The sequence below is a fragment of the Primulina huaijiensis genome, chromosome 11, assembly GCF_012295235.1.
Source record: "Primulina huaijiensis isolate GDHJ02 chromosome 11, ASM1229523v2, whole genome shotgun sequence".
In the NCBI taxonomy this organism is placed as follows: domain Eukaryota; kingdom Viridiplantae; phylum Streptophyta; class Magnoliopsida; order Lamiales; family Gesneriaceae; genus Primulina; species Primulina huaijiensis.
Genome location: NC_133316.1, coordinates 3276199 through 3288683, shown reverse-complemented (window position 1 = coordinate 3288683; position 12485 = coordinate 3276199). Strand labels below are relative to the sequence as shown.

The window sequence follows — 12485 nt, the reverse complement described above, 5'->3', positions numbered from 1 at the left end:
CGATGGGGTATTTTTTTAACTTTGATCAACTTTTTTTTAAGAAAACGACTTCCTTAAATTTATTTCAAATATTTTTGTGAAATACACTTGAGGGGTCATTTTCTTAAAAAAAAAAGAGTTGATCGAGATTATTTAATCAATTTCTTCATTTTTCGATTTGGTTTGATTTGTCATTAAAAAAAAAAAAAGTTGGTTCATTCAATTTTAGAAAGTCAACATTTCTTGACGGCCTAGTATTTTGATTAGGGAAATTATATATATTTATATAGTTAACAAAATTTAAATTTAAAATTTTTTAACTCGAAAGCCGGATACATGTAATTACTACAGGTATTTACGCACCCATACACAAATTAAGCTAAAATATTTACTCTTTATGTTATATACGCAGTAAAAATCAACACTAAACTGCAACAAACTCAAACATATCTCACCAAGATTACTCGTGCACTCTGGGGAAAAGACAAAAAGGAAGAAAGGCTCCATTTCCCAGAACAAATTCTCATTTCATCTCCAAGCTTCTGTATTCCAAAACCACATGATTTTTTATCCCAAGAAAATCATAACCAGATTTACCGCCACTCCCACTGATTAATTTACCATCGGTACAATTGCAATCTTTGCTGTTCTTGATCCCCAGGTTACATCCAAAGCAAAGCGTGGTCTTCAATGGTTCTTGTTGATAAGGAGGGCTGATTCTGAGCTCGAGATTCAAATCGGGGCACCGTTCTTCTTGAACCACGTTCATCAAAATCCCATTTTTAGCTATGTTTAATTCTTCTTTCGGGTTTGCGACACCAGAGAAAGAAATAGTTGTGGCTTCCCCTGCTGCAACTGCAGGTTCATTTATTGGCATGTGGGTTGTTGGATCAATCCCTCTGCTCACAAGTTTTCTTCTTATATGAGTGTTCCAGTAATTCTTTATCTCATTATCCGTTCTTCCCGGCAATCTTCCGGCGATTAAGGACCACCTGTAACACAAAAAAGGGGGGAAATTAATGATTTTATTTACCATCAGAACGAGGATTTTAGAAATAAAGTAGTATATATTGGGCTTACTTATTGCCAAGAAGGCTATGGAGTTTGATAATGAGTTCATCCTCAGCTTCTGTAAAGTTTCCACGTTTGAGGTCGGGCCTGAGATAGTTGATCCACCGGAGGCGGCAGCTCTTGCCGCAGCGGAGGAGCCCCGCGGCCTTAGGCAGTGACCGCCAGCATCCCTCGCCGTGTCCCCGAATATAAGCAATGAGACGATCATCCTCTTCTTTAGTCCATGCACCTTTGTTCGTGTGAGCTTTCTCACAACATGGAGACCTCCCCATTTTGATGAATGGCGATCACTTGTGATAATATATAACCCTTAGCTAATCAAGCATGCGGTTTCTCTCCTTTTTTTTCTCTTTTAGTATTTCTTCTAGTCTCTCTCTCACATATATATATATATATATACGTGNCTAGATGTGAGTTGGTGGGAGAGGAGAGAGTGGATGGTGGCAAAACTTTTGATGATTTTATATTAGTTGTTATGGAATCATTGTATAAGTACTAAAATCGATGTGGCACTACTATACGATGTCATACCCTTTAATGTAGTTTGAAATTGCTTGTCTTATTTTTTTAATTGAAAATTTTTATCCCTAGAAAAAAAAAAGTTCATATCATTAACAAATTAATAATTTAAAAAATCAAAATTGTTGATATAATAGATTTCTGGTTAGTTGTCTCACATCGATAATATAAAATCCATAAGAATTACATATATGGACTTGGACAATCCTTCTTCATTGAGCTAGCTTTTGGGTTGAGTTAAGTCCAAGTCTCAATCTTAACATAGTATCAGAGATCATGTTCTATCGTTATGTGTTGGATTGCTCATAGTTGAGACATCTGTTCTGTATGTATTTGGGTCATTTGTAAACTTCACGCTCCAGATGTTCATTCTTGGGCGTGAGGGGAGAAGGTGTGTTAGTTGTCCCACATCGGTTAGATAAAATCCTTGAGAGTTTCGTAAATGGACTTGGACAATCTTCTCGCTTTAAGTTAGTTTTTGAGATTAAGCGAAGTTCAAGTCTCAATCTTGTATGCACTCAACGCTCCACTACTTTAAAAGTAATGTAATTTTCCACCTTCCGGATCAATTCAAAAATCGAACTAATTTCTGCAGGTACGGATGGAAAAATGAGGAATAATCAATTAAAAGTGTCCTTAGCCATGTAGTAAACTTAAATTGGTAGGTGTAAAAGTAAGGTGTGACGTACGTATTGTGAGGCTTTCTTTATCCAGCTCGTAACCACCTTCCATTAATATGGTCCATAGTTAAAATTTAACCATTTTCAAAGTCTCTCCTAACCTCATAAATTAAATTTGGGGCCCTTTGTATATAATGATATCGTGTTGTTGGAACTATATCATTATCATCGTTAATGTTATTTGTGGTAAGGTCTACCTAAACATGGACAAATATGTATGCATCGTTTTACAAAACTACTAGAGATTTTCTTGGAGTTTTTTTCTAAAAAATAAAATAAAATAAAATAAATTAAAGGAATTGAGATTTGGCCAAGATTCAATGAATCATAAAACATGCAGGGATGCAAAAATTATTGATATGTTTTTTGTAAGAGGAAAAGTGGATTTTAGTGTTGAGTATATCCTATTTTTAAGTGTGTATTCAACAATCCACATTTATTCTTACATATCACGAGGTTTATGATTATTTACGTGGACCATACACATTGATTATAAAGTGCATTTGAAATGAAAAAATTATGTTAAATGCATTTTTGAAAGAGTTTTCCAAATAAAATGCATGGATGATTTTATCATTTCAAATATATTTTGTAATTCAATTTGTAACTCTCATTGTAAATATATTGTTTTCCGAGAAATTAACATATATGGATCATTGGATACAACTTTAAGGTAATACCTTAAAAGTAACATATCATTGACTAGTTTTTAGTAAAAGCTCTCGTTGCATATGTCGGTGTATCATTTTAACGCACCCAAAACACATGAAAGTTTAAAATTTTAAAGAATTTTTAGTTTTGACATCAAAACTGAACTTGGATGTCGTATGATTATAAATTCCTTCATCAAGTGTTTATTTAAAGTTTATCTTTAGTGTTTAACGCTTGGTACCAACTATTCCGAATTTTAAGTGGAGATAACTTTTGTTGTAAATCTCTACGAATGATCTAGCTGTTTGTTAAGATCGAGAGTTTATCACTAAGTCAAAGATATAACTGTTAGCCAATATGCAAATTTATTTCCTTATACTTATGTCAGCGTAGATTGCACCTACTTGGGTGTTAATGGGTAGGGTTGCTAGGCTCATGAGTCCGGAGAGGTGCATGTCTGTCTGCTGATATTATCTCATATCCCTTAGAGATCTGTCTTACCATTTTCCTACCGTCGACCATGTCCCCAGCAGAGACAGTATTACTCGTTAAGATCTGTCGTCACTCTTACGGCCCATCTAACCAACCAGATCAAGCGACGTAACGTCAACAACTTGAGACATGAGAACATTCCAGGAGGTCACTCATCTCAGTACTACTCTCACTAATGCATGCTTAGCCCAACATCCACCCTAAGAAGTATAGAAATATGCTTCTTAGGAGACTTGAGCTCATAACCTCGCTCTGATACTAATTGTTAGGATCAAGCACTTACCACTAGCCCAAAATCTATAAATGTTAGCCAATGCACAACTTTATTTCATTATACTTGTGGCAGCGCGGAGTGCACCTACTTGGTTGCTAATGGTTAGCGCTGTTAGGTCCATGAGTCTGAGAGGTGCGTCTCTATCTGGTATTGTTGTCGCATGTCCCTTAGAGATCAGTCTTACTCTTTCCCTATCATCGTCTCTGTCCCCAGCAAAGACAATATTACCCATTAAGATCTGGCGTCACTCTTTTAAAGCACATCTAACCAACCAGTTTAAACAGGACAACGTCAGTAGCTTGACACACAAGAATATCAATTATGTTTGTCTGGAGCTCAAGCAATCTTTATATTTATTTTAGACGGTTGAATCAACTAACAACGAATTTAGAATATACGGTAAATAAAATGTGTTTCATGATCGACGTGACATGTACGACCTCATTGTATCATAGTATATTCAAGATCTTTATCAGTACAGGTTGCACGAGTATACAGATAAAATAAATATCAGAATGAATTAAAACTTAAAAGATTATTAAAATAAATATTATTTATTATATAATAACAAATAAAGCTCAAATAACTAATTAGTTTGTCGAACATCTACTCTAACAATATAACCCATCATGCCATCTTTTGTAAGTTTATTCTGAACTTTAATTAAGCGTTTAGAATACAATTTGTGTGTGTATATATATATATATTATATATGGGGGGTAGTTGTGGCGCCTTATATATATTGTTGGTGTCCCAAGATTCACAAGATTGATATATTGTTGTCGTTATAGGCCTTCTAGAAGACAAGTTGGGGTTGGGTGGAAGAAGGATGACAAAAAAGAAACAGCAAACGCAATAAGTTATGGTTATGGGTGTATGTGGGATTTGGTTCACTTTCCACTTTTTCCCTTTTCCGTCACCAAAACCTTGTGGTTAAAGTTTTGGCATACGAAAAGCTAAGTTTTAGGTCTGGAAGGTTATTACTTACGCACTGAATTTCATTAAATTTATCGGCCTAATTAGATCTAGCATCACATAAAACGTGCCAGTTTAACATTATAAGATGTTTAAGAAGTCAGTACTTTACTCATTAATTTGATTGCCTATATCACTAATGGTAACCAGCACCGGCCACATGTACCTATTTTCTCTCCCCCAACGAACCACAAGCCCCGTGACCTTGAAAACAACTTGAACCTATGAATCACCATCCCTTTTACCTTCCCATCGATTTGGTATTGATGACTGAGACCTTTGAGATAGGGGATAGAGGTGAGGTGTCCCACTTTTGTAATTTCACGTGTTATACTTACCAACCTGAAAACCTTTTAGTGACTCCCAACGTTTAACGTCAAAAACAAGGTTGCAGTTCATTACTTCGGTCGACCAGTATCTTCTCTTTGACCAATGAACAAAGGAAAAGGAGTGAAGTTCGGTACTTTTATTTGTCCTAGAGTATTGGTGCATAAGTTGTACAAAACTCGGTATAATAGATGATACGGATCTAAACTCCATTTTGTGGCATTCATTACACTCCATTTAGTCTACATTATACCGAGAAAAACATGTTTTGTACTGTTTCATCGTCTGATTTACTGATCTACCGTTTGAGTCTGACTCAAGTTTTACAAAGTATTATAGTTATTAATTATTGTGTGATCCATATATATTAATTCATCATTCCTATATCATGAATCATTTATTATTTCATCTCCCAACCAAATTGATTTTATGTAAAACCCACATAAGTAACTACATTCAACGGTTATGTTCAACCTAAGAAATATTGTTCATGTAGCATTAGTTAAACCACATCAGACCAACTCTCTTAATTTATTCTCAGCATATTTTTTTCTTTTTTGACAAACGCAGTACATTTCATTCCCCTCACAAATTAGAATTTCGCAATACCGATAGGTTAGCTAGACTAGAATTTATGTAAGAGTTATGTTGAAGGTAATAACAGAAAGGAAAACGAGCTTATTACTATAGGATTGTTAAGGAAGTTGGGGACGTTGGAAGGGTAGGCTTTTGGTTGTGAACAAGGGTTGTCCTAAAAAAGACTTTGCATACCTATCAAATTTGGCGGACAAATAGTAACGTGCGTGAGAATCTCACGCAGAATTGGGTTCAGTTGAGTGAACTAAGCCATCATCTCTATTTCAAACCAAAAAAAAGGTTGTATATACAATTTCACTAATAAGATTGTGTTAGGATTGACGATTTGATTTGAAAGAATTTAATTTGAGAAATGATGTTAGTAATAAATTTCAAATGACACTCATTTAAGATGTATTTAAAATTCATCACATCCATCACAATTACTTTATAAAGTGGATTTGAAATTCATAAAAATTTTGTACGTTCAAACAAGTCAAAAATTTAAAATTCATGAATTTAACAAGTATAACAAGTTTCAGTGTTGCACGACACATCAAGTAGACTTGTTGCTCTATTTTTATTCTGGTACACCCCTTGGTCTCCAATTTATTTTTCCATGTCGACTTATATCAAATGAATGAATGTTCAAACCATAACTTACCCTCCAGTTCTTTGAATGCCACCTATCCAACTCAGAACCCATTATCATTGAGGTTTGATTTCGTCAGTTCATATATCAACGGAAATGACAATAAAATGACGGGCCATTTCTTTTCTAGTAATATGTATAGTCGCATACAGCTCCATTATGTTATTTCAACAGGCAGAGTACAGAATTGGATATGGGATTACCCGGATATGTGAAGATAAGAGCTCTGGTCGATGTTATAATGAACTGATTTATTTTGTCTTTTTACGGACTTCATATAAGTAACTAAGTACTAACACCGCAGCAGCAACAGCAACTCCAACAGCACCTTGAGCAAGCACGGTGCCATCTTTCACAATTGCCCTCGAACCAGCGGGAGTTGGATTAAACCCAAGTTCAGAAAGTTTTTTGTGTGATTCTGCATAATCTTCGAAGAAGGCCTCTTCATCCTGCAGGTTCGAGCATGAAAGGGTATCAGTGAGTTTTACATTTTATCAACCCTCGTACACTGCACTAGATGTTAAGTTTGCCTCCCTCGGTCAGAATGTGAGCGGACAGCACATATTGCATGTGATAATGTGAGAATGATAGAAAATTGTTGCCAAAGCATATTAATATCAGGAAATAACATATGCTAAATTATTCATTTTTAAAAAAAGAGATGTGCATATATTCAAAACAGAAGAAAAACTGTTATTAAAGCTAAAGCAAAGTCAGTAATCACTATTTCTTGAAGGATCGATCAGCTGTTATGTAATATGGAGGAAGTGAAAATGTAAAATTGCATCTAGCGTGCTACTGCCCATATCTGTTGTAAAAATGTAAAATTGCATCTAGCGTGCTACTGCCCATATCTGTTTGGATTATAGTATCAGATCTTCCTATTTCTCATGGGTGGTCATTTACATTCTCCAATATAGGTTCTCCAAGAAAAAATAATAGCCACATAACCTTGGATTCAGAAAGAACTAGTTTATTTTGTATCATCTTTATTCTGATAACATTTTTAAATACCAAATTAAAGACATCACTGGAAATCAAATCCAAAAGAAAGACTCCAGACTGACTTAATCTTAAAAGAGGTTATAATAGAAATTCTTTAGATTTTTCAAATTCATCAAACCAGCTCTGAGGCCAAGAACAGAGTAAAGTGACACTAAAATACTGCTTCAGTTTGCTAGATTTTGACATCGCAAAATTGTTTGTTTGAGATTGTCTGAAAGGTTAAAAAGCTCCTAACATGTAGAAGTTAGAGCCTTTGATTTGCCCTAAATAAACTTTGAGCCAATTTGGTAAAATCCAACAGCATCAAATCTGCTGAATCTTTGAGCTTACAAAGTTGACCATCTAAACAAACACAAATGAGAAGCTTATCGTAGTTGAAACCTGATACCTTAGCATAGACCTCAACATGGCGCTGAAACCCAGGATCATCCAGCAAAGCAATGTCAGTTGGGAGTTTTAGCAGGCCCTCACTTTCCCCCTTGAGCAGCTCCCTGGTTTGGTTTAGTTAATAAAAAAGTATAGCAAATGAAGAAACATAAACTACGGCAGTTTCAAAAACAAAAATTTGTTGACTTATAAGACGCACACAAAATAAGAATTGTCAAATTTCAGTGGCTCTGCAGTCCAAGGCCCATCAAAGCCCGATCTCTCAGGATGTGCTCTTCCCTATGACGCAAATGTTAACCAAAATTACATCAGATTACGGTTTTTGTAACAGTCCGCACCATAGAACTGAAAACAAATTACCAGGGTATGGCCACCAGATAGGGCCACAATGTCTTTGTCAGATAATCCCATTCTATAAAATATGTCCTTCAGATGCGGTACGCCTGACATCAGAACCCAAAATAATCAGAAGTGTCACTTAAATTCAAAGGACAGGGCATTTTTTTTATGGGTGATCCCTTGGGAAATTTTAACAGGGCATTTGTTTTTTACACAGTAATCCAAGATTGTTCCCCACATGAAGTCTATTTCTCAACAAATCATCATTGAAAGATTCTATCGATTTAAAGTCAACGAGTCCCGATCACACAAAGAAAGCCTGTGAAAAGAAATATATATACAGAAAGTTGCATGAACTCCAGTGCATTTAAAAAATATTTGAAGTTTACATCCAAGAAGTATCGGAAGCATCTCAACCAATAATGGCGCATAAAGCAAAAAAGAGTGGTACTTAACAGAAAATTAACATCCAAACATAGCAGGTTAAGAATACAAATGCTTCAGAATGTGTCACCTTTTTTAGCATCCGGAAGTCGACCTTCCTTTGGAGAAATCTTTGAATCCTGAATAAACATGAGGTGGAAATTATCAGAAATCTCATGAAGATAAGTAGATAACTATCCAATAGATGGGAATCCAAAAGCACCGGGGTTGAAGTCTTCACTTCTAGAGGAAGACAAGATTATTCACAATAAAAAAACACTGGCCATACCTTTCTACCGGGAACAAAATTAATTGTGGGGCCCCCAGTGACCTCCACTGCCACAACACCTGCAAGCTATAGGCATCAATGTTTTGTCAGCACAGAACAACTTTCCCTCAATACATCTACCATTTGTTATCTTTTCTGGAAAGATGATGATAAATGCAGTATCATCTGAACCAAGCAGGCCCGGCAAAGTAATCGTTGCAAAATCAATTATCCCCGTTTTTAACAAACCATCAACCATCTTAAAGGAGTTCAATGTTCCATACTCTTCCTCAGTTGTGAAAAGGCAGGCATGTGATAGAATAAAACCAACATACAAGTATTACTAACAGCTATCACTAAATGTTGAATTAAACTCGTTCTTTTTTGTCTGTATCATTTAAATGTTTAATTGAATAATGCACCTAAAGATAAGATATGAAAAGAAAATTCCAGAGTTAGAAACAAATAATTGATTTCCCCATCCTTAAGACAAACCATCGATAATGTAATAATAAATCAATAGGCGAAATAAGCATGGTTTCCTTTAAATCATTGAAACAGAAAGATTTATTTTGGATTTAATATTTTAATGAGTCTATTGCACACTAACAACCAGAGAATGAGTAATATACCTGATACAAATCAGCATATGTAATCTTTGGACATTTGGACTTCACTTGTTCTGCAATCAAATACCCAAACAAACACTAGCAGTTTGCAAATGTCAATTCTCAAGCAATAGAGAACAACTAAATATTACTGTTATTTATACACCAAAATCACACAGAGATAAATGTAACATCCCAAAATCTATAATTGATATAACATATCTGCAGGCAGATAAATTTCAAATCCAAAAGTGTGGAACATCTAATAATATAATAATAAATTTAAAACACACCAAAATTACGAAAAACCTTGTCAAAGAAATAAATTCATCATATGAAAAGTACTCCTAGGTATCGATCAAATAAGTTCAAACTTCAATGATTTCCTAGATGATCCATTTGCAAGCGACAACTTGTATAGTTGTATAATCCAGGAAGCGTTTACGACTAACAAATAAAATTAAACCAAATCCTGCCACCACATTGAAAAATCCAAATATCAATCATACCACAAGCAAGCGACCAAGATATGAATCAGTAACTCCTAGATTTCCTCGTCCTACACAGAAATACCGTTAGCTGATTGGTTTGGTCAGCTAAATACATCTTTTCTCAACCTATTATAATGCCACAAGCTGTAGAAGCTAAGCACAACAGCAACAAACGTAATAATGCAAGGATAATCGATATTGTCGGCAAGAGCAAAATGGGGCCAGCTAGGTGCATTCAATTTGACAATTGAGTTGTCAAATTTGACTAAAAAAAATTCAGACGGAAATAACGCGTTTTTAATGCGTATTCACACGGACATGAGGCTCTATAAATAGAGCTCCCCCTTCATTCTAAAATCATCCCTTCTTCGAGTTTTCTCTCATCTTATAACATTCTACGCGGACAAGGGGCTCTATAAATAGAGCTCCCCCTTCATTCTGAAATCATCTCTTCTTCGAGTTTTCTCTCATCTTATAGCATTCTATAATATTTGTGAGGTGTTTGTAATGTTATAAGATGAGAGAAAACTCGAATAAGGGATGATTTCGGAATGAAAGAGGGCGCTCTATTTATAAAGCCCCTTGTCCGTGTGAATACGCGTTAAAAACGCGTTATTTCCGTCTGAATTTTTTTTAGTCAAATACATTTCTGCTAGGCCACTTGAGGATCTACACCACTCAAACTTATCAGTGTTCACTGGCTTGGTAAGAAAATCAGCTATGTTATCTTTTGTATGGATCTTCTGCATATCCACGCTTCCTTCTTCTACTACTTCCCTTACAAAGTGAAATTGGACTCCAATGTGTTACGTTCTGGAATGTAAGGCTGGATTCTTTACAATGTGCAAGACATTCTGACTGTCACAAAACAAAGAAACATTCTCCTGTTTGTGCCCGATATCATCCAATAACCTTTTAATCCATATTGCCTCCTTGCAAGCTTGAGTAGCTACCATATATTCTACTTCCGTTGTAGATAATGCCACAACTGTTTGCAGTTTTGAAACCCAGCTTACTGCTCATCCTGCGAGTGTTAACATATAACCAGTAGTAGATTTCCTCTTATCAGGATCACCTGCATAATCTGAATCGACATAGCCCTTGAATGTAAAATCTGATCCTCTATAACATAATGCAGCATTTGAGGTACCCATAATGTATCTAAGGATCCTCTTAACCGTACTCCAATTCTCTCATCCAGGATTCGCCATATACCAACTAATTGCTCACACTGCTTGAGCAATGTCTGGTCTTGTACAGATCATAGCGAACATCAAACTTCCCACTGCTGATACATATGGCACTCGAGACATCTCCATCCTCTCTGCTTCACTGCTAGGACACATTTCGAAGGATAACTTGAAGTTAACAGGAAGAGGGGTCGATATTGGCTTACTATCTTGCATGTTGAAGCGTTACAAGACTTTCTTCAAATAATTTTTCTGGGAAAGCCAAATCTTTCTGTTACTTCTGGCTCGTTGAACTTGCATCCCTAGAATCTTGTTTGCTGGTCCCAAGTCCTTCATATCAAATTCCCTAACCAACTGTGCCTTCAATCCTTGGACCTGATCTTTCTTGGGGCCTGCCACCAACATGTCATCCACATACAACAGCAAAATGATGTAATCATCACTAGACCTCTTGAAATACGTACAAAGGTCTGCACTCAGTCTGTTGTATCCAAGGCTCATGATATAGGAATCAAATCTCTTGTACCAACACCTCAGCGCCTATTTGAGACCGTACAGAGATTTGTTCAACCTGCAAACCAAGTTCTCTTTGCCTTTTTCCGCAAAACCTTCTGGTTGGAGCATATAGATTTTTTCTTCAAAATCTCCATGAAGAAACGCCGTTTTTACATCTAGTTGTTCTAAATGTAGGTCAAACACCGCACACAATGCCAGCACCACTCTGACTGTTGTAAGTCGAACTGCAGGAGAAAATATCTCATTGAAGTCAATGTCTTCTTTCTGAGCATATCTTTTTACCACCAATCTAGCACGATACCGCTCCACTTGGTTATTGTTATCACACTTGATCTTATAGACCCATATGTTTCCAATGGCTTTCCTTCCCCGTGGTAGTATAACAAGATCCCAAGTTTTATTCTTGTCTAATGCCTCCAATTCTTCCTGCATTGCTATCATCCACAAGGATAAATCCGAGCTTTGAGTAGCCTCGTGGAAACTCGATGGCTCATCATCCTCTGATAATAGACAATATGCAATATTGCTTTCAGTGACATAATCTGAAAGCTAACCTGGTGGTCTTCTGTCTCGAGTTGACTGCCTCACATTGGAAACCTCAGACTCAACTTGTTCTTGTTCTTCGTGCTCTGGTACTGCTTCACAAGAAATTTGACCTTCGTCCATCTTATTTTCTACCTAAAAATAGTAGTTTCTGAATTCGGTGTACATTTGTCTCCCTTTATTTATCTTCCTCGAAGATAACTTCTCTGCTGATGACAAGCTTGTGGACAGTAGGATCTCACAAGCGAAACCCCTTTACTCCATCAGCATAATCCAAGAAGATACATTTTCTGGATTTCGAATCCAACTTTGATCTTTCTTGCTCATTGTACAGAACGTACACCAGACTTCCAAATGTATGCAAATGAGAATAATCTGTCGGCTTCCCAGTCCACATCTCCATCGGAGTCTTCAGATCAATCGCCACTGAAGGAGAACGATTGATAATATAACAAGCGGTTTTGACTGCTTCTACCCAAAATGATTTGTCTAGACTCGCAGTCCTCAACATAGCTCTTG

General features: G+C 36.2%; 2 protein-coding genes across 2 annotated transcripts in view; both read right to left on the bottom strand.

The window, feature by feature from the left end:
- Nucleotides 1-305: 305 nt before the first annotated feature.
- LOC140988230 (myb-related protein 308-like) lies at nucleotides 306-1419 on the bottom strand. The gene is made up of 2 exons (XM_073457223.1): nucleotides 1060-1419; nucleotides 306-971 (listed from the first exon to the last, which is right to left on the bottom strand). The coding sequence occupies exons 1-2, from the start codon at nucleotides 1320-1322 to the stop codon at nucleotides 503-505; spliced, it is 732 nt and encodes a 243-aa protein (XP_073313324.1). The 5' UTR covers nucleotides 1323-1419; the 3' UTR covers nucleotides 306-502.
- Nucleotides 1420-6213: 4794 nt separating this feature from the next.
- The window catches only part of LOC140988265 (L-ascorbate peroxidase 3-like), an 8840-nt gene continuing 2568 nt past the window's right edge, over nucleotides 6214-12485 (bottom strand). The window contains exons 3-9 of the mRNA XM_073457278.1: nucleotides 9251-9300; nucleotides 8640-8705; nucleotides 8442-8490; nucleotides 7949-8031; nucleotides 7788-7867; nucleotides 7590-7692; nucleotides 6214-6645 (exon numbers count right to left, since the gene is read on the bottom strand). Of these exons, the coding sequence (XP_073313379.1) occupies nucleotides 6448-6645; nucleotides 7590-7692; nucleotides 7788-7867; nucleotides 7949-8031; nucleotides 8442-8490; nucleotides 8640-8705; nucleotides 9251-9300 (629 nt within the window). The 3' untranslated portion in view covers nucleotides 6214-6447. The remainder of the gene's footprint in view (nucleotides 6646-7589; nucleotides 7693-7787; nucleotides 7868-7948; nucleotides 8032-8441; nucleotides 8491-8639; nucleotides 8706-9250; nucleotides 9301-12485) is intronic.

Excerpts from the sequence above, each read along its gene's own strand:
- LOC140988230 (XM_073457223.1), bottom strand. The coding sequence starts at position 1,322 with ATGGGGAGGTCTCCATGTTGTGAGAAAGCTCACACGAACAAAGGTGCA. Across the intron at positions 972-1,059 it reads CATAGCCTTCTTGGCAATAA|GTGGTCCTTAATCGCCGGAA; the intron begins GTAAGCCCAATA and ends TTTGTGTTACAG.